This window comes from Cynocephalus volans, chromosome 1 (genome assembly GCF_027409185.1).
Source record: "Cynocephalus volans isolate mCynVol1 chromosome 1, mCynVol1.pri, whole genome shotgun sequence".
In the NCBI taxonomy this organism is placed as follows: Eukaryota; Metazoa; Chordata; class Mammalia; order Dermoptera; family Cynocephalidae; genus Cynocephalus; species Cynocephalus volans.
Genome location: NC_084460.1, coordinates 81,011,853 through 81,034,724, shown reverse-complemented (window position 1 = coordinate 81,034,724; position 22,872 = coordinate 81,011,853). Strand labels below are relative to the sequence as shown.

At 40.5% G+C, this 22,872-nt stretch overlaps 1 protein-coding gene across 4 annotated transcripts in view; it reads right to left on the bottom strand.

Annotated features, from left to right (window-relative positions):
- Positions 1 to 22,872, bottom strand: part of MME (membrane metalloendopeptidase) — a 94,160-nt gene that overhangs the window by 56,406 nt on the left and 14,882 nt on the right. For all 4 annotated transcript variants that reach the window (XM_063087633.1, XM_063087643.1, XM_063087637.1 and 1 more), the window contains exons 4-8: positions 4,329 to 4,490; positions 3,295 to 3,375; positions 3,107 to 3,202; positions 2,866 to 2,984; positions 1,129 to 1,194 (exon numbers count right to left, since the gene is read on the bottom strand). In XM_063087633.1, coding sequence (XP_062943703.1) covers positions 1,129 to 1,194; positions 2,866 to 2,984; positions 3,107 to 3,202; positions 3,295 to 3,375; positions 4,329 to 4,490 — 524 coding nt within the window. The remainder of the gene's footprint in view (positions 1 to 1,128; positions 1,195 to 2,865; positions 2,985 to 3,106; positions 3,203 to 3,294; positions 3,376 to 4,328; positions 4,491 to 22,872) is intronic.

Sequence of the window (22,872 nt, the reverse complement as noted above, 5' to 3'; positions counted from 1 at the left end):
TGCACTAACTCAAATATCCCACACCCATTTTATTATCTGTGCTATTAATTGTGGCCTTTGATAATGTACCTTTTTCTTCCTTTCAATGTTATGTAGTCACTTCAAAAGATACCTCACGATGAATTTATTTCATGTTATTTGAACTTAATACTTAGGCAAAATAAATGTTAGTAATAAACATATTTAGCTAGTCATTTTACCTAAGAAGTAACTTCAATCACACCATCACACTCTGACCCATTAGGCCCACTGAAGGTAAACTTAACTTACTTCTTCTGAGCTACAAAATAATTATGAGGAAAACGTGTAGAACCAACACCACCCCCCAATATTTAATAACATATAACACTACTGGTTTTACCTTTCCTTTTTGGCAGCTGTTCGGTATGGAGATCCGAATCCTTGACATTGGTGTTATTGGCACCACCTCTAACCAAGTGAGCTAACTGGCCAGCCCGATTCTGCCTTTTGTTGTTCCTTACAACAGTAAGCTAGAGTACATAAACATCAGCCCGAGGGAATGAAGGTTGTGAGACAACCAGAAAGACCTCCAGAACATCCAGAAGGCCCAGCAGTTCTGTGGGATATGACATCCATTGGCCAATATTAGAGTCAGAAGGTGGCTGCAAAGGTTTACCAGAGCCCAATGCCCCTACCTGCACAGTCCTCTGAAAGTCAAGTCAGAAGACTCTGGAAGGGAGCTGCAGAATCTGATGTGTCTCTCACTGGACAACTCCCTGGTCCTCGCTGGCACCACTCTAGACCATGATAAATCTGTTCACTTTGTAAATGATCCAATTTAAAGGTGAATGAAAGCATTTAAAGTTGACTTTTCAAGTGCATTATATAATTTAAATACAAAGAATCAAGATACGAATAAGGAATTTCAAGTTTCCCTGTTTTTTAAAATACCTTCATTCATTCTATTGAGAATATTCACTTTATCAAAGGTAGCTTGATGCTGTGTGTGATTTCAAGTGTCTGTCCTGAGTGAAGGACATGAGAAGGTTAAGTTTAAGTTTCGCTTTCATCTTTCTTATTATTTATAAGTTTACTCCAGATGGTTTTGTAGATTGTTTTCAGTTGTTTCTTTTCTTTTTCCTTTAAAATATATATACATGTTTTTACCTCTTTATATATTCCAGTACATTCATAGTAGTCTCTGGAAGGAAGGCCAAGTCCAGGTTGGTCAATCTAAACAAAATATACACAAAAGAAAGTAAATCATTCAGCAGATATAGAGCAGGTGGACCAAATACAAGCATGGCTACCTAGCTATGCAAAAGATCCTAGTCTCCTTGCTGTTTATAAGGGTAATAATCAGACACTGAGTAAATACATAATCAGGAAATGGTTTCCACACTACTTGTAAGTGTGAAACTAGAGGACGGTGCTGCAGATACGAGGGTATTTCAAAAAGTTCACGGAAAAATGAAATTGAAGAAAACCAAAGAAAACTTGAACAAAAAATATACTGTGAAGGATTTTTAATGCAGAGCAGAAGGTTCAGGTGGACAAAAACACGTTAGAATCTAGGACTAGGGAGATTCTACATTACACATTTCATGGACTTCCGAGCTTCCCCAGCTTCTAATATGCTCCTCTGGGAGGTGTCCTCGTCTACCCTCCACCTTTAATTGGGATCCACTCTTATTGGTGGGAGTAAATCATATCCTTCAAGTTTATTTGGATGGGTGGGGAGAAGTGGAAAATCTCTCCAGTAATTCTAGAACTTTTTAACTTTTTAGTGTAAATCTTGCCAGGTTTTTTTTTTTTTTTTTTGAGATCCTTTACCTTAGGGGGATGGAAGAGACTCCTCCTTTGTTCTCTCCAAAGCTGCTCTGCACAGAAGGATGTTAGCAGACCCAGAAAGCAGCTGAGTATGTGAAAGAGGAGACTCGGTTCTGCTCTGTTGGACCCAAGTGAGAGCTCCCTGGGCATACCTACAGCTTTGTGAGACTGCTTTCTATTCACTGCCTGGTAAGATGGGTTGGACAGAGAATCCCAGTAGCTGGGAAGAGCCTAAGCTAATAGAAAAGAAACTTAACCCAACGGTCTGGTAAGGAAAGAGCCAGAAGTCATCTCCACATGAAGGGCCCTGCTCCTTCTCCAACCTTCCAATGCTCAAGGTGATTTGAGAGCTCAAGGAGAGTTTTGAGAGGGAGAAAAGGAGTCCACTGCAGAAGGCAGTTGGGTTCAACTCTTCCATGATTCCATAGAGACACGGATATGATTCTGTGACCTGCAATTTCTGGTGCACTTTCTCTTACAGAAGACTAAACAAAAGCTCTGTAAAATTATTAGTCCATTCCAAACATTCATTAATATCATCTTAGGTGACATCTCAATAAATGATTTACACTTTAAAAAATCTAATAAAGCCATTTAAAAAGAATGGCATTTTGACTATCTTCATTGAGAAAAAAGCACAGATATTTAACAAGAATCAAAATTATGTTTGAAATTGCTTTTCTATGTCCTTTTTGAAAGCAATTAGGAATTTCTGGTTTCCAGGCCTGCATTACTTACGTAAACCAAAGCATGTTCTTTCATGAAACATACAAAGAAGTCAAGTGCTTTTTCTAAATAAGAGGGGCCTGGAGCACCTCCTATCATTTATTTTATGAAAGGAGAGGTATCTAAAACAGAGGTAGAAGTGAGAGGTGAATGTCTAAAACACAGCATCAAGGCAATACTTTGAAATTAGGACTCCAGGTATCAGGGACAGAGCAAGAATTTATTACCACATTGCTCTTGTGATTCAAGTGAAAATACACATTATTTCTAAATATTAATGACAACAATGTCTATGGAAGTTTTATTAAAATTTAAAAATAACTTCAGCTATCTGCCATCCAAACTTACATGAATTATATGGTTCATAGAGTTCTTATCATCAGTGCCAACAAAAAAATTAATAAGGACTTTCTTCCCATACTTAGAATTCAGTTGTGCAATAGATTTCTCAGCTGTCCAAGAAGTACCTAAAGCAATGAAAGGTGAAACATCTTTAGAAGCTTTAGTTCATTAATATGATACTTTAATAAAATGATATAGATTTTATGTGGAAATTATTTTTTTACAAAAAGAAGGAAAACTGCCTTACCATATGTTTGCTCCCAGTTTTCTGTTGCTACTGGCCACCCATATATATCTGGTAACAGTTTGAGTAGAGGTTCTCCACCTCTACTATCAATAGTAGCTTTTGAAAACAATGAAAATAAATTAAATATGAAGTCAATGCATATTTTAGCATCAATACACTCCAAATGAAATCAAATGAACAGCACTTACATTCATTTATACAAGACCTGTACAGTGTTTTTGCTTTCTGCACTGCTACTATGTCTTCTGTTTTGGATTCCTGAAGGACATCTGAAATAGGGCATTTAATAAAAAGCATCAACATAACTGCTCATTTGCAGTTATAATTAACATTTTCAATGTAGGCTCAGAAAAAAACTTGCTTTTCAGGAGTATGTTCACTCCCTCCCTATTCCAAAAGCCTATAGGAATAACCAAACCCCTTAGCAGATCACTATTACTAAAACAGAACTGGGAGTTAGTCTCATTACCAAGTTAGATGAAAGACTTTTTGAATAGATTATCTTTTGTTGTCAAGAATGCCATGTACTGCCCTGCCTTTAGATAAGTTACTTTTCTTGAAATTGAGATTAAAAAGAAAAATAATAGTAATACACAGGAATTTGAAATTTAATATGGATAGCCCTTGCGAAGGCTGGGAAATAATTATCTTTGTGTGATTGTATTGTTCATGCTCCAAATGAATTAAATGAATTGTTCTACTTGTGCGAATGTTAAAAACTAGCAAAAATTGTTTTTCTACAAAGTAACTTCTAGAAGAGAGAACAGAGCATGGAGGATAGGGACCCATCCAGACTTCCTCAGCTTTCCAGGGAGAGTGTCTTAGCTGGGTTAGAATAATATACCTGCTCTAGAACAGCAAACCTGAGTAACGTCTTACAAGCGACTTTAACACAGGGCTGGAGTGGGAAGACTGTGGAAGTAGTTTTTAGTGGCAATCATTTAATTTTTTCTTCTGTAAAATGGGAACAAGATGCTATCTCTGGGGATGATAGAGCTTTACCGTTTGCGTACCTACAAATGAAAGCAGGAATGCTAAGAGATGCCAGCATAGCCATTTCAGTGTCTACCACCCTCAGAGTGTGACTCAGTGGTGGTCACAAATCCTGGAGGAGTTATCAACTTTAATCTTTTACGATGTTCCCTGTAATGGCTAACAGCTGTATCTTTAAAAATGATACTAAGAGAGAAATCTCTGATGCACAGACACAATCTCCACTAACCTTTCAAAACGACTTCTAGCTCATCTCTTAAAATGTCAAAGGTACTGTAACGGGAGCTGGTCTCGGGAATGACGTTGCGTTTCAACCAGCCTCCGCAGGCATATTTGAAAAAGTCTGTACAAGGCTCAACGGTGGCATCCATGTTCTGGATCAGTCGGGCAGCTGAAAGACCAGAGAAAGAACTTCAGATAAAATAAAGTGTCCATTTCTTAAGTACTTTGGAAGGGGAAAAAGAGGCATGTTGACCCGTTTATGATCACGTCAAGTAGACCAAGACCTCTTTTTCTTACTTATTTAGGTAACTGTCAATTTAGGTGGAATGATGAATATTATCTGTGTACAGTCCTCCTTTCCTTTCCTATCGTTGGTTTGTTTTGTTCTTGTGCGGTCTGGGTCCTCACAAGCTCATTTCACATCCCCCCTCTCACCCACACCCACATAACTGAGTTTTCTTGCTAATTCCTACCTCAGAAGAAAGGTCTACTTTGCTCTGGCCATCCTGGGCCTGGGGTTAACATAATGCTCTGATAACTTAAGTTGCTGACTCTGCTCTTCCAAGTCCTGTGACTTTTGAATGTCTCTGAGACTCCAAGGGATGGAGGACTGTTAATGGATTTTGTCTCATTTTAGTAAGGATCTGAAGCCACACTTATTACTTCTTGGACCTCGCTTACAAAATTTTTGCAATTCAAATTTGACATCCAATTTGCATTTGTTTATGTAGAGTCTCTCATTATAAAATTGGCTGTAAGCTTGTTAGTTTTTATGTCCACTCTTTCATCTTTGAGCAAGATGATGAAAATGCAAATCAACCAACACCGAGTCTTTATAATGTGCAAGACACCAACTCTGCTGCAATTGATAGAAATATGTATAAAATATGAATTATAACCATTGAAGAGAATATGGCCTAATGCCCACAAGGTACACCTGGAATAAAGAAAATCCAGCTACTGCCCTCTCCACTTTCTGTCTCATACAAGCCGAACTATTTTGCAGCAAAAACAAAAGAGCAATTGAGAATTCATCTGTATCAAGAGTATAAGCTCTCAAGCAGACTTTTGAAAATCTTTCAAATTCTGAATTAATTAATTAATTTAAAACTTCAAACAATTGCTGAGCTGTGTGGATTTTTTCAACTTAATATGGGAAGTCTGTTTTCCAGCTGAGCCTCAAGCCCCCACTCCGCACTACATTCGAGACACGTCTGCTTGTCAGCCCCCTCAGGCTCCAGCTCTGTAACACCAAACACTCGGGGGTGTCTCCACACCAGTGCTCTCTTGACTTTTATGCTTTGGTATACAGCATAATTATTATCGCCCACCGCCTCCCAGGTTTGAAGCCTTGGGTAAAACTCTGTATTTCTCCCTCCCCCTCGGACTTTTTGGTAATCCCTTTGCCTCTCTTCTGTACCTCGCATTCTAAAATCAGTACCAGCCTAGTTTACATCTTCATTCCCTTTTGACTACGAGTCACCCCACTATTTATCTTGGTTGTACTATTCCCCTCCTTTTATACATTCTGCACATCTTTCACAAATTAAACTCCCCCCAATACCTTTGGCCACAACCTTGCTCAAAAATGCTTGACATTTCCCAGGTTAAACCACAAACTCTTTACCTTGGCCTCTAATCCTCTATCATCCTAATTATAGGTCTCTACCCTTCTCTCTCACACGTTTCCCCCCTCTCTGTGGTTTTTATACAAACTCTCTATTCCAACCACATGGGCTTACTCAATGTGCCACGGACACTCCTGGTGTTTCCCCAGCCCTGTGCTTTGCTTCTTTCTGACCTTCTCGCCACTCTAACTCCCGTCCCGGTCTCTCCAAATTCTACCCATCATCAAGGTTCAGCTATGTCATCTCTCCCCTGAAGTGTCCATGACTCCAAACTTCAAGGAACTTTTCTTTCTCTGAACTCCTGAGAGCTCACTGCATTGCTCAATCTTTAATGATTAGATGTGGCTACTTTGGGTTTTTCGCTACAGATACCTACTTTGTCTACCATAACTGTTCTGTTGATGTCATTCATCTCTTTGTATTCCTATCACCCAGCACATAGGTAACAGGGTACAATTATTATGTTTACATGTGAGTGAATCACCTATGAGTCCTCTTGCCCCTCCTCCCACACGTCTTCCTCCCCTGCTCCCGCAGGCCAGAGAAGTTCTCATTTCACTGTCTCCAGAGTCCCTTCCATCCTTCCCATTCCCACTGTTTCCATTATCTCAGGCCCTCTGTCTCTCAGGCTCCATTTGTGCCCTTTTACCTAAGCTGTGGCCCAAGCCTCTCCCCACCCCTTTCCACCGGTTACCAGGCAGCATATCCAGGTTCTTGGTTCATGAAAGAATCTTTCATGGACCGATGAAAGAAAAGGAAGAGAGACACAGACAAATGGAACATGATAGGGCTTTATTACCAAACGAAGGTACCCACCAACGTGCACAGGCATCTCTGCCAGAGAGACACACACACCCCTTCTCCATCCTCTCCATCCCACGGGTAAACTCCTAAGGGCTGAGCCCTGCCCTCCTGCCCCGCCTAGTGCGCAGGCTCTGGCCAATCCAGTCTGAATATTTATGAGCTGCCTCCCTGGGGCGTGTCCCTGTTTTATTGCTGCCTCACATCCTGAGCTCCACAGGCAGATTAATGTTCTCAAAACATGTCAGCATGCCATTTTCCACTCCAACGTTTTTAATACGGTCCTTTCGCATTCATAACAAAAACCACATTCCATAGCATGTTCTAACCATAATAGATCTAATAAAGCTTCTCTTGCTACTTTCTCACATGAGCCATCTGCCCTAAGTAAATAAATATATTCAGTTTCTACTGCGAAACACCTTATAGTTTCTGCTTCTAGAACTTTGATCATGTTGCTCTAGCCCCATCCCTACTAATATATATCCTTTTGCATTTTTTCACATTTTAAAATATCAGGCATTTTCAAAGCCCAGTTCAAATCCTACTTCGTGTCCTTTCAAAGCCCATATCAGCCCGTATCATCTTCATTTTTTTGCGGGAAAATTCATTATCTCCTCACCTGGACTGTGGCTTTGCTAAAGTAGGAAATGCATTTTTCAGCTCTTACAGGGCCTACTGCTGTGCTTAATCAAAACTCTAACTTTAAAACTTCAGATAAAGATTAAGAAAAAAGGTAGAGAGAAAAAGTAATTCCCCTGAACTTTGAAGGAAGCAAAGATGATGACAGGGAGAAGTGAAAATAAAGACCCTAAAGACATAGAAGATTATCGCATAAAGTGAAAAACCAGAAAATTAGAACCTGAAAAAAGCACTAACTAAAGATGTTCTAAGGACACACTTTTAGCAATTTTACATAACTCCTCCCTTTTAAAATACTTTAACAGTTTTAACCAAACATTGTAAAGGCTACTGTCATTTGGGGAGCATCTCTATCTTCTTCCCTACTCTGGGGAAATGGATGACTTAACACCACACAGCAATAAACTCCTTCTCAGGAGAGCAGTGAAAACATAATGAACTAGGAGAGTCATGAACAAGTCTCACTGCCTATTTGGAAATACCACACGCCTTTTAAACACCCTGAACGCAAAGGACAGGCGGTAGTCGCAGTTCTGTGCTCATGGGTGCAAATCCTGTGTCATGTGAATGCAACTGCATGTACTTCCCACATCTCCCAGAGGAAAAAAGATTAGCCTTCCCCTCTTGGGTAGAATTTCCTCACCTGATACCCAGTACAGATAGACTCTCTGCAGGGCAAACTTACGAAATAGCATTCATACGGTAGGTGAGAACATGCAGAGGAAAGAAGCGACTTCGCTGACTCCTTCCTGTGCCACTTTTTAAATTTCCTTTTGACCGGAGAGCTCATCTGAGCAAGGTGCTCCCAGTCACTTCAAAGAGAGCGCTGTGTTCTGACTAATATTCGGGGCCACTGGCCAAGGCAAGTCACAGGCTAGCACTTTTAAGCTGGGTCTTTGATCAACTTTCCTTTTATCTCTTATCATGGGTTTGATTTCTCCTTTTGCACCTTATCCTCCGGACCTCCTCAGTGCTGACTTTTCTTTGAAGTCAGCGTAGACTCGTGGGCAGAAGAGCCACAGGAAACAGACGCACAACTGTCAAACTGGTGATTGTTTTTATGTTTTGTACTCTGTTTTGAATTACTCAACCTCTCCAAATAACCACACCTGGGCTCTTCAGATGTTTCCTTATCTGTGGGTCTGTCACTTCTGAGTAAACAATTGTGGTTTAAAATCAAATAAAATTATTCACCTTAACAAGTAGATTAAATAATTTAAAAAATGATGTAGCACAGGCAAATGGATTGACATGGAATGTTGTTGAACAGATGTTGTAAAGTGAAAAAAAAAGTAGATTATGATTTTAAAAAATCTATATAAAAGCACAAGAAGTCTAGAAAGACATATACTAAGGCATTTACAGTGGTTATATTAGGGTTGAAATATGGGTGTGTTTAGTTTGGGATTATTTGCTTATTTTCCGATTTGTATTAGATAAACATGCATTGCTTTTGCAGTAAGAAACAAAAGAGTTTATTGTTTATTTAAAAAAATAGTCACATAAAGAAGGTAATCTATTAGTAATGAGTTTATTTCTTACAAATGACAATTCTGAATGTTCTGGGCTAATAATAAATGACACACCATTTTTTTCCTAACTAATCTTCTTGTAACATTCTTCCAACTTATGTGACCGTAGCAATTTAAAAACAAGCTTAACTACCACCTAGGAAGTTGTTCATTACCAAGGGTCCATTACGTGGGTATGGATTGGAAGATGCTGTATAAGTTAGGAAAATGTTGGGTTCTTAAGTCAGACAGACCTGTTCAGAATCTCAGAGCTCCACCACTTTTTAGCTGTATAAGATTAAGTAATTTTCCCAAGATCAAACAGCTGGTATGTGACGGTGCCCCAGGATTTGCACTTGGGTGTGTGAGGCTCTGAGCTCACGCTCTTCCTTCCATGCTTTGGATAAGAAGGAAGGCGGCACACGTGGTGCCTCGGACCACTCTCTTTTCCATTCTTCCTTGGTTAATCCTTCTCTTTCCCCTTGCTCTGCCCTCTTGTTCATTTACTCTTCTCCCTGCCATTCTGTAACCACAGCTTCACTCCTTCCCCCAAATCTGCCTATCACCAGCAACTTGTGCTGGGGAAAAAGCAGGAGAAAGTAACATGGCTTGGAGGGCCCGCAGATTAACTCTTTGCAGCGGGGTAAGCAGACAGGAAAGTGGCATAGATGCCACTCATACTCAAAACCACATCCAGGAGCACATGCTCTGGAGGTAGACATGGAGCAGGGTTCCTGCCTCTATCTCGAGCACACTGGATTACGGAAAGTGAAAAATCTCAGCGATACGTTTTAGCCCAGGACTCTTCAAGTCCGGCTAAACATGAATCATCTGCGAAGCCATTTAAACCGACAGATGCCAGGGACCCACCTTTACCAATTCAATCAGAATATTTGGGGTGGGTCCAGGCATTTTTTTTTAAAGGCTTCCTGAGTGGTTCTGATGTACAGCCAGGAGACCCACCAGATCAGACAATAGGGAAAAAAGAAAAATGACAAGAGGATCCCATATCAGAAAGGAAAGATGGCCCCACACTTATGTGAATCAGGAATGCGTCCTCTTGCCTTTTCAGCCTACAAGTGCATATGGGATTATACATGGCAACCCGTATTTCGCAGTGACTTCAGTCTCCTAGGAGTGCCTGGCAAAGTATTGCAGGAAACCTCACATGTGCCTCATGCAGAGCCCACTCCCCACAGGCCTCCACTCGGCTCCACTGACGTCAGCCTCCACCACTTGCTGCCCAGACCCCAGTCATGATCCAGCTCCCTCTGGGTGCTGGAGCTGTACCATGCGGGAAAATTCCTCCCTCCCACATCCCTCATTGTGCTGAGTGTCAAGCAGGGCTCTGGTATTTCCAGCTAAACACCTTCTTAGATTTCACCTCCATGCGCCTCTGCCGAGAACCACAAGCACTAACAGGCCAGGTTTTGGACAGATCATAAAGCAAAAACTGTACTATGTTCAGAATTACTTCTCTGATGGCTGAGGGATGTTTTTATTGATGTCTCAGGAGGTTCCTTGGCCTCTAGGAAGAGACTTTAGAAACCCCACTCACCCGTCTGCCAGACATGATTAGATGTGGTGGGATTCCAGTTACAGTAGAACCTGCTCCATGTCTCTCTCAGGAAGAGGTCATCCTTGGTCTGCCTTTGAATGCCAATGGCCTCCATGCCTCAAAATCTCTTTCCTATCTGCATGCCCTGCTTTCGAACAATATCAATAGTTCGCTAACTGAAAATAGGATTTTTGACACTGTACACAACAAATATTTCAATGTTTATACATGTACATTCCCTAGAGGCTAGGATTCTGGTACTGTTGGTTTGTGTGTGTATGTGCACGATTTTAAAAGAAATTTCTGCTTTTGTCAAGTACCTGGGGAAATTGTTAGTAAAATAAGGGAAACCTAAAATAAATTTGATTACCACAAACAGCAAATGAATCAAGTAGATTGCATAGACTTTTGTCCTGTAGTACTATTTTAAGGGCTTAACTTTTTTTGAAATGTTGGTCCCTAATTAGGAGGTCATTGATGCTTTCCCGTATGAATGAATTCATGGGAATCACAAAACAAATATGGTCAATTCTTGCTATTTGCGCAAATTTTATTCTATAACGTCACCACGAACCCTGAATTGGTGGAGACTGAATCATTGACCCTAGGGAAAATACAGGATTAAGTTCCTGTGAGCCCCTGGTCATACAACTGATCAATACATAACATTGAACTCACAGCCAACAGTACTCATGCCTAAACAAATCTTATCTAATACATGAATATTTTCTCTTATCACAGCCTTATTGCGCTTAAGAAACTGGATAGCACTTCAGCACTGTGTTTGTGGAGCATTTTAAACAGAGAAATCGCCAACAAAAAGCACAAAAATGTGGAAATGGTGGCACTAAATGGATTGCAAAAAGTACCCTTACTCACAGTCTTTTTGTTCCACCTAAGCTCTTTACATACGCATAGAGAGACTCAAAATTTTTTTGCCAATCTGCAGGTGTCTGCAAATGATTGTGAAAGAGCTGTGCGTATTTATTTAGGGTTACAAATAAACTTAAATAAATGGGCGAATTAGCAAACACAGAACCCACAAATAATGAGAATGTTCTGTACTTACGTCCCATTTTTCTTTGAGGCTTTTAAAACCATTTAGAAAAATGTACAAAACAGGCAACAAAATTTGTGAGAATGGGATACAAATAATTTCTTTCTCAATTACTACTATTTTAAAAACTCTTGATTACTATATATTAGCCACACTTTAAATAGGTTAGGCATCTATTTACAATATATGCACCATATATACACTCCTGGCTCCATGGCAAAATTTCTTCATTGACTACTCTAGTTCTACATGGAAGTAAGATTTAGGGAATGTTATGTGAGCAAAACAGTTTTCAGCTTGTTCTCTCCAAATTGGCCTAAGCCCTCGGCTTCCTGACCCCAAGCACACATTTTGGTTTCAGTATCTTAAAATTACTATAAATAGCTTGACTTATGACTGTTCTGGAAGTGTCCAGAAGAGGTCAGAGAAATGTTGCGACACCCAGGAGCAAATGCTCTTTCGTGAAGACCTTAGGACTCCCATTTCTGACACAACCACCTATCATAAATGCTTGCTTTATTAACAGACTTACTGGATATTACTTCCAAGGCAATTTTTGACAACTTAAAAATCTCCACTGACAACATTCTGGAAGTACTGCTGACCTCATTCCCCGCTGTCACCCTCCTCCCACCATCCCCCCAAGTAAAATTAAGGCAAAATCAAAACAGTCTGAAAGAACACAAGGAAAATGCAATGTAATCACAATGGGTCACAAAGGACTCCACTCAAACGTCAGTAATGTGGAAACTAGAATCCAGGGGACTATTCCTGAAGAGAAAATGACTGCAAATTAGCAAAAACACAGACTCTAATGCTAACAAAATCCAATGGCTCTTATTTCAAACATTCTGGATTCTTCCACGATCCGTTCTTCTTTTTTAAATGAAAATCCCAAATTGTTTTTATGACACCTTGGTTGTAGAAAGGTGGGGAGTGGGGGGATACCAGATGCTAAATGTAATCTTGGCTGCTAGTTTATAATTTAATTCAAACTCTCCCTGTCAATCACTGGTTAAGAATCAGCAAGGTCAAGTTTTATTGGTCAGCACCAAGAAAAGCCATCATGATACAACTATTCAGAAACTGTGGATTTACACAAGTAGATCTGGGAGAATTCACTCTGCACAGTTGCACTCTCAAGTAAGAAGACTGACTTTTAATGCTCTAGCTTGAGGAACGTTTAGTTTATAACTGTATCTTATTTATACATGTGACTAATTCACCTTAAATGCATAGGTCATATAGACAGCACAAATACACACACACACACACACACACACACACACACACACACACACACACACACACAAGCACAAGCCTTTACAAAGTCAACCTGAAATCCCTTCACTATCAGATTTACAGATAAACTCACTATGAGATTTACGTTACACATAGAATGGAAACTATAGGATTTTCACTTAGGTTCAGCCAAAGATGCTTAAATGTAATAATAAAAAATAACAGAAGCCAATGTTTGACATGTGTCAGGCACAAAGCACTTACTTCATGCTGGGCACTTTTCTAAATGCTTTAATGTTTGTTTTCAACTAACCTTATATGGTAACTAATTTTGTCTCCATTTCAGAGATGTAGAAATTGAGAGTAAGCAATTTGTGCCTAAGGTCACATAGTCAGCAAGTGGCAAAGATGGGGTTTGAGCACAAGTAGCCTAGTAGTCAGAATCCAGGCTCATAACTACTATGCTAAGCTGACTGTTTGGTTTTAATCATTTTTATTCCTTAAAGCTGCTCTACAAAGTAGGGCATATTACCCCTATTTTAAGGAAATCTAGGCACAGAGTGGTTACATGCCCAAGGTCACCAATACAAATTTTGATGGAGCCTAGGTCTAATTTTAACCTGATGCTTTTTCTACAGTGTCATTCTGCCATAATGTCAAATAGTATTAAAGAAATTTCAGAAGCTCTACAGAGAGCGAGAATCCAAATTAAGTTATACAGCAACCACTGTTTTTGACATCCAATCAGGATTTTAATTGCTCCATAACATGCTTATAGCTATATGAATTTTTTCACCTCATTTGGCCCTGTATTTTAAAACTTGTTGAGATAATTACAGAAATCTCAAGTCCAATGGACCCATAATAATAATCTTTAGTTGGTACTCCCAAAATTGGTGAAATTCTTCAGCCTTATCTCATAGCCCAATTCAATGAATGGCTCACAGCCAAGAGAGGATGGGCAATAATTTTCTGGTAGGAATTCCTCTAAAATTCACATCAGAACATATTCTGTTAATAAACGAAAGCACTGTAACAGTGTTACAGTTAAGTTAAAGTGCCATAAGTCTAAAAATAATTTTTTTTCCAGGTCCAATTTGCATTTTGAATCCTAAAATACTCTGCTGGTAAGAAGCTATGAGAAATGATACTGTAATTTAAATACAACATATCACTTAAAATAAGTTATCAGGTCTGCTGTTGATTATAATGTTAACGAATAATAATGTTCCTTTTTTTAGCTAAAGCTATAGAAGGTCATGAAAAGGCTAAATTGTTCCCTTAGCAACACTCTTCAGGTAGATCCCAAACTCCCTGGACACTGGGGGATAACTCTGTAGAGGAAGCAGAGAGATTACATACCCATGTTCCTCCTGTCTAAACATTTTGTTATTTTGGATCATGTTGTTCGCCAAGAATGACCAGCAGACTTCAATAATATATAATTACTGAGAGTCACTCAAAGCAATCTGCCTTTGCTTCAATTTTGGTTAGGGAGTGGTGCAAAAAACAACAGCAAGAGGACAAGCTGGGTCAACAGTGCTTCCAGGATGAAGTCAAAGGCTCTTCTCTAGTGAACACTATTAAATTTAGCAACATTAATAAACCAAGCATTCAACTGACACAAGACAGTGTTTGGCTCCACATATTTATATTTTTTACGAAATAAATAGCTCTTCCTATGATCGAAAACCCAGAGGATTATGTTAAATCACTTGCCTTCTCCAAAAAATTTTCCCTTGTGAAGCATGAGAAGCTTCCAAAACTTTTCATTTCATTTCAACAAATATTTTTGAGTACCTCTGTACATCCGACATTATCAGGAACTGAATACACCGTGGTGAATAAACAGACATTATAATGCCCTCATAAAGCTTGCAGGTTTTCATCTTAAACAAGATGGTTTCTTTTCTAATGCACGTAAACTCCTATAACGTAACTCCATCTACATATGAAGGGTTGTTTTGCTATGCTCACATTGCATTTTCATTCCCAGACTCACCCAGTGTTCAGTTGACAAGCAAAGCTCCTACTTTATGTGTAACCCAGAGGTAGAGTCACTTGCAATGTGCTCCAAAAATGAGTTTATGCTTGTATGTGGGAGCTGCTAGGAATTTGAATTGGCATGTTATGAATGGAGCAACCAGGGACAGAATAACCTTAGAGGATGACAGCAACACTTAGCTCAATAATGGTGTCCAAGAGAAGAAGAGTCCAGGGGTTTAATTAAAGGAGAGTAGAAATTAGTCATTGAGAAGGAAGGAATTCAGAGAGAACTGGAGTTGGAAAAGGAAAACTGGACTGGAAGAGATTTTGGTCCTGGAGAGCTGGAAATGCTTACCTGAGTAGGAAATTAGTTGAAAACTCTCCCTAAAACAGGAAAATAAGGGGGAAAGAAAAACACATACAGAAACTGTTTCCTCACTGACCTAGTTCTAGCTGAGGAGGGTAGAATTAGCAAGGTGAATTAGAGAACCGAGAAGAGAGTCATTGCCTTTACTGCTAGCAAAGGAGATGGCTAAACCTAGGAGCCTTGACAGAGGAATAACAGAACCGAGGAATCTTATGTAAGCAGGACAAAGCCAGACTGAACACATTTATTGGTGCTGTCTTTGTCTATCAGCTTCCTTGACAAATCACCTTGCATAGGCAACAGTGGTTTTGTGACTTCAAGTCAAGGAAGCTGAGAGTATATTCATTTATTCAACCAATATTTATTGATAACTTACTATGTGCCATGCACCTTGCTAGTTGCTAGAAACAGAACGATGAGTAAGATAGAAACAGTCAAAACTTACCTTTTAGTGGGGAAAAGTAGACATTGAACAAGTGAGATATAAGTTATGGGTAAGTGTACTGGGTGCTCTGGGAGTGAAGGAGTTACTAGTCAAAGGTAGAGGAGAGAAGAGCTTTTCATTCATTGACTGATTCATTCTTTTGGCCATTCAACAAATATTTGAGTCAGGTACTGAGGTGTTGTGTGTTCCAGGCAAAAAAAAAGTGGGTGACGACCTCGACAGAGGTCAACTGAAAGAGGACTGGCGTGCAAAGTGGCTCTCTGTGAGCAGGCACAGGTAGGCCATCCTTTGAAGCAAGGGATAAAGGATGAGGAGTTCAGTTTCCAAGGCTTCGGCACTCCGCGAGCCCTACCTGTCTTCGATTGGTGGAAGGAGAGGCCTGGCCTGAGTCACCCTGTCCAGTGAAGGGGAGGGATCTTATCATGGGAAAGAGGACTCACTCTTGTTGAGGTTGCAGGTCGCCTTGTTCTAGAAATCCTCAACACAGGCGTCTCATGGGAACAGCTTTCCTTTTATTCCAAGCTGTCTTAATGGCTGGTCATAAAGTTGTAAATCATCCTTTGAACACATGCCCTGCCAAGTCAATTTGTGTTTTCACAAGCCTGAGTTTGGGCAAGTTCTCTCCACAAATTCAGACAGAGTTCTTGTGGACTGTAGATGTTAAGCTGCCGGTTGACTTCTGTGAAAGATTCCATCGTCATGGTATATGTGCGTAACCACATGATTAGGTGAATGATGGAGCCTCAGACCAATCAACGATGCAGTGAGTTATCAGATCAGTATGGGATACACAATTGCTGAGAAATAACTTAAAGTATATTTCAAAGCTACCCACACAACACAAAAGCAACGATAACTGTAAGTACACCCCCTTCCAGGGTAAGGATTCTAACCTCAGCACCAGCACAATGATTGGCCCATAATGGACACTCCAAAAGGATTCTTCATTCTCAATCAATTAAGTCTTCTTACAGCAAATTGTCACCATCTGCTATTTAGACACTAAAACCCATACACACTGTATCAGAATCTTAAAATATTTTAATACTGTTTTTTCTTCCTTTAAATGAGCAATGTATTGCTCATTTAAAGTCAGACAGGCAGTATCTAAAATTTTTCGAACTTTTCACACATAACTAAATTTTCTTTTATTAAGTAAAGCAAAACAAAAAATGGATTCCTCCTCTGCAAGTTTTAAAAATTAATTGGTGTGGTGACTGCTGGCTGAGAGACCTGCAGGCCCCTGGGCTTTCTGTGTTGGTGCACAAAATCAGCCTGCTACTCCGTCCTGTGTGAAGGAGGAAACATTTTTCTTCCATATAAAATGTTGGTCGTTTACATAAACTGAGCTCAGGTAGAAGTGGTTTGACCAGTCCAGTGAGTCTGAATGCTATTTTAAGACAGACTATAAGAGATTGACAACAGAAGAAGTTTCTAGCTAAAAAACAACAGAAAAGCTACACAGCGAGGGGACCAACAGGCAACTGTGAGGAAGGACTGTCACCAGCAGATGGTGTGTGGTGACCCAACGAAGCTTCAGTTCCTCAGGGCCTGCCGGAAGGTTCTGAGGTTAGGAACTAGGCTAGATTTCAAACCCAGAAAACTGGAAAGAAATGCAGAAACTCAGTTTCCAGAACTGGGGAATGAGCCAGGAGTGCGAACCACAGGGGACAAGGCTGAAACCCAATTACTAGAGCGAGGGTCAGAGGCAGAGCACCAAGAGTGGTGTGACTGGATGTGGAGCAACTGACCTTGGCCCACTGAGGACCAGGGCCTGCAATGGGGTTGATCATGCAAAGTGGTTGACCTCAACCACAGTGTGACAACTTTTCAATCTTCCAACTTCATTTCTTTGTTTTCATTTTATTACCATATTTAATAGGCATCATGCAAAGTTTCATAGCACCTATTGCTACTATCTTACATTCTCTTTTAAAAGATTCATATTTGCATGGATATAAGTTTAAGGTGGCTTTCAAGGTTTGACTTGTGTCATTTCTTTTCATCATATTGCCAGGTCCTTGCTACAGAATTTTATGTACAGTGCTCTGAGAAATTCACTGTTGAGTTAATGACTATGTGTACAGTGTGTCCTTTGATTCACTCAAACATAATTAAAATTATTTCTCTGTCACAAATACAATTATTCCTGTTTTGCCTCTTGGCTTCTAAATTAGTGAAATCATTAATTGCTGTATACATGTGTTTTGGGGATAATGAATTCATTTTAGCTGCACACTGGCAGAGGTATCAAAAACATCCTAATTTCATTATACCAGAAAATTAAGCCAAATAATTTAACAAAAGCTTTCTTTTTTTGGAAGTATTTTTAAGTAACTACGGTATCCTCAAGCACATCCTATCATGTCTTTAACAATGTCGGAGTTCTATAAATAAAAATTTATCTGATGTTCATAAAAGCTTTGATTAGTTAAAAAAACTACTTAAAAGATATGGCCTGGGCCACATCCACCATTTTACACCTGGCTTGCTTGTTTTCGCTTAAGCATTGGACACAGAGAAACAGACCCTCTGGCTGTTGGTTACCTGCTAATTGACTTCAGTTAGACTTCCAGAGATCTGGTCTATGCAGTGGACCAACCCCCTGCACATTAGCTTCAGAGCTAAGGTACTGTAAACTCCTCTGGATTGAAGACTTGAAAACAAAGAAGACATTTCAGCTTCTGAAACGTGACAATTCAGCTGTTTTGTTTTTTTTTAATTTTGAAGGAAGACTGTACCTCTGAGAAACAAAGAAAACATTTTAAGAACTCACTGATTCATTTTGAGTTTTTATCTCAGAGAGTGAAAAGATGAATAAAAGTTAATTCAGTAGTAATTTTAATTCTGCCAAACAGAGTCCCACAACAATATGCCAGACAGGTGGCCCCCCAGCACCTCCTCTCACCGGGTGCTGCTTACCTTCTTGAGTGATATAATTACATAGGACAGCACATGAATTGAAAAACCCTAACCCATATGAAGTAATTCTAGACCAGGTGGCACATCCTCTGATTCTGGAATCTTACTCTCGTCAGCAAACATTTACCTCCATTCAGAAGAGTATCTCCTGCAAACCCACCTCCAGGGAGAGGGAAGGAAACGGGTCTGGATTGTGAGAGGGAACAGGATTAGAAGAGCATTTCTGGAATCTGCTTCTACAAGAAGGCATGGTAAGTCCTAAACCCCTTGCCCTGAAGCTCTGCCCTGTGCCACAACATCGAAGGCAAACCTAGCCTTGTCATCACTCCACCCAGCACCCACAGCACTACTCTTCACTGCACTTATTCAGGCTCCACCCGAGGACCGTGCCAGCTTCTCCTGCTTAATCTGTCATCTGCTGACTTCCTACGAACTGATGTCTCACTCCCAGCCTGCCCTCGACACTAGTTCTACTGTCTTCGCAGGAGACATCAGGGACTATGTGGACACCTGTGCTACACTCCAGCTTAAGAATTTCTTGACCTGAACTCTCCTGACCTTCACCTCCACTCCACACAGGTGCATGCACTTCATGACAACATCCCGATGTTGTCCTCACACAGAACTGTTCTACCTCTGAAATCTTCAACTCCAGTAACCCCTCTCTGACCCTTCTATTCCTAGAAGTGTTTTCATTTCTTTATTCCCTCTGCACCTGCTCTCCAACTTCACTGAGAACCTTCACCCCGTGCCTGCTCTTTCTTTCTTCTATCTGCATCACTAAAACCACCACCTCGCCATGCACTGCATGCACTTGCTCCTGAATCGATCCAGCAGCCTTCCTGTTCCCTTCCAACTCTAGGCCAAGATGTTTAATAGTGTGTCTTATATATTTATCGATTTATTTACTGTCTCCTTTTTTATGGTTAGCTCTTTGTGAGGATGGACTCTATGTTCGTCACTTCTGTAACCTCAGCACTGAAAATTGTGCCTGGCAATAAATACCTGTTGGAGATATTATCAGTGATGCTGGGGAAATCCCACAACTGCCTGGCCATTAATGTCACTTCAAATTATGGCCTTCAGCTTTCAACAGGGCTATCAATTCCGTGTGCAGGGCCTGCTCCTCGCATGGGCCCTTCCCAGTCTTTCTACTGTCCTCACTTTCCTTCTCTCCCAGCTCACTCCCAGGGGTGGATCTGTCTCTTACTGCACAGAGAAGACTGAAGCAACTGGATGATGACCCACTCAGCTTGCTGTCCTTCCCACCTCCAAATGTGCTTGCATTCAAACCACCGTGGCCTCTTTCTTCCTAGTAAAAGAGGGAGAGGAGTCTCTGCTCTGAGAGTAATCCTGCCTCCTCTTCTCCTGTATACTCTCGCTTGCTTCCACAACTGGACAAGATTATCAGCCTCCCCGTCTTCCACCTGAATCTTTAACCTCTTCCTCTCCGCTTTCAATACTTACCTAACTCAACCTCTCGCTGCATTTAACTCCAATGATCACTCTCTAATTTTCTCTTCCACTTGCTTCAGTAATTTCACACTTTGCTGATTTTCCTTCTACCTCCCTGATTACTCCTTTTCAGTCTGTTTTGGAGGATTTTTTCTTCTCATTTTTAAAAGTTCTTTTTACAATGCCATCCTGGCTTCTCTTTTGTGCTCCCTCCCTGGGCAATCCCAACCACACCATCGATATGCTACTGACTCCTCAGTCCTTATCTCCAACCCCAACTTCCCTGAACTCCACCACATGGAAGACTTAGCAGTCCCTCAGATTTAACTGTCCTGAAGTGAACTCTACACTGCATTGGTCCCCACCTATTGCCCAACAAGCTCTTCCCATGTCCCTAGCCACACTCACCACCCAGTTTCTCAAGCCGGAAACTTGAGTTATCTTTCCTTCACTTCTTTTTCACCACCTCAGCTATTTACATAAGGCCTACGCCTTCTGAATTCTACCTCCTGCTAAATACTCATCAAGTCTACCCATTTCGTTCCACCCCAACTGTTAACATTCACATCCAGGCAACCATAACCCTCATCCAGATAAATGCAGTAGCTTAATTTCCTGCCCACAGCCGTTCTTTAGTTACAGTCAGTGATCCTTCTCAACAATTCTGATCAAGTCATGCCTCATTTAAAACCCTTCTGTCTGTGACTTCCCATTGCTATTAGTAGGAGCTCCAAACGCTTTGACACGGACTGCAAGAACAACTCCTGCTTATCTCTTTTGCCAACACTGAACACTTCCCCGTGTCGCCTTCACTCTCACATCTTCATACACACGCTCTATGACTTAGTGCTACAGATATTCTTTCAGTTCCTCAATCTTGCCAAGCTCTTCCTCACACCAGGGATGTTGAAATGCTATTCCCTTGTTTGGGTACCACTTCACCTGGACTGAGATAGACAGCAGGCAAACTTGAGAACGCCACACCCTTGCTTTGAATCCTTTAGATGCTCCCTGTAACATTTTTATTTTATTTATTTTCTATTGTCTTGAGGAGGAGTGGCAACCCACTTGGCATGGCATTTAAGGCCCCTCTCCAGCATCACGTCCCACTAGCCTGGTGCATCCCAAACCACACTCCAGCTATCATGAACCACTGGCAGGTCCTAAACTCCCCAAGCTCTCACTTCCATCCTGCACCCAGCCTATGCACACGCTGTGCTGTTTCTCTGCTCAGGCAATGCCCGACTATCCTTCAGAACTTAATGGGTGATGTCGCCTCCTGGGAATGTTCTGGCCTGCTCCTATCACTCCACCCACCCACTCCCAAGCCTGGTCTGGTTTAGGTGTTTCTCTCTCGAGTGCATGTAGCACATTCTGCATATCTGTCAGGGCACTTACCAAACCACACAGTGATCTTGATTATTGATCTGTCATACTGACCAGACTATCATTTTCTCAAGAACAAGGGGTATTAGAGTTCATATTACCAGTGTCCAGAAAAGTGCTCAACATTTAGAAGGTGCTCAGTTAATGTTTTTGATAAAATTGAATGAACGAATAGATGAATGAATAAATGAATGAGTGGATAAGGAAAGAAGTTGTTCTGAGGTCTCTATGGAAACATTCATGACTACATTACATTGGGGAAATTCAGGAGGCATTCCAGGTCTGCTTCTTCATGATTAGCAGAAAAACAAGGCCAGTGTCTCTCCGGCTCTAACTTAAAGTCTTCACTGAGTACACAGTCTGAAATTGCACCAGTCAAAGCAATCAGTTGGTTAACATGGACCTTCTTTAAAAAATGCAAATATCCAGGCAAAACCTATACACCTTAACATCTATTTATTTACTTAAATTGCTTTTCCTCCTAACACACAGCAGAAATCACTCTTAAATAGGAATTGTGTGTGTCCGGGAAGAATAGAAGGCCTAGTAGCATAGATATATTTTTAAAAGCTTCCCAAATTACCTAACAAGCAGCCACAGTTAAAAATCACTATTATTCAGTGCTTCTCAAACTTTATTGTGCAGAATAATCTCCTGGGGACGTCACTAAAAATGCAGCTGCAGATTCAGTAGGTCGAGGGGGGGGGGGGGGGCTGAGAATCTGCAACTTTTTTTTGCAAGTTCCCTGCTGCTGGTCCACAGACCACACTTTGAATAGCAAGGATCTAGTCATTCTCCTCTTGCTGCAGACTTCTGGCTTATTTACTTTTAGGGGTTAGTCAGTGTGAGGGAAGGGTTAACAGTGTGGGTCTGTAGGGGTCAGCACAGAGTGGCTACATTTTCAAATCGAGGTGTTTCTGTTGGTAGGTTTTGCTTTACAGGAAACACGGATTCAAGTGCTCATTTCTAACTGTGTTCATTTAAACTGATTCAAAGCCTGAACTGTCACCCCCTATGCCAAGCTAGAGCGTAGCAAAGAAAGTATTAGTAAAGGATGACACATTTTTACCTGAGAATATCTAAAATGTACTTACTACATTCTCTCTTTCTCTTTCTCACTGGCCACGCTTTCCTCTTTAAAAATATATTGTTTGCTTTTTTATTCTCAGTAAAAAGCTTTAAATGGTGTATTTGTAATTCTCATGAAATACAATGTTAAAGAAAACATATCTGTGCATTACACCTACAGTGCATCTCCCTAAAGCACAGGTAACATGAAATGGGCTGTCATTGGTCTTTGCTGTTTCTCTGTAAAATGAGACACTTTTAATTCTAATTTTGCAGATAAGGAAAATGAAATGCAGAAAGCTAAACTGACTTAATTAATACCACACAACAACATAGGATGTGGCCAAAACTTACATCTTAGTTCTCCCATGCTAAAAGTGGGCTTAGTAGAGAAACAAGCAGTAAGCTTTCAAAAGATTGTGCCTCATAACATTTTCATCTCTTTGAAACAAAGTTTATAATTTAATAGCCCTTCTCCTGCAC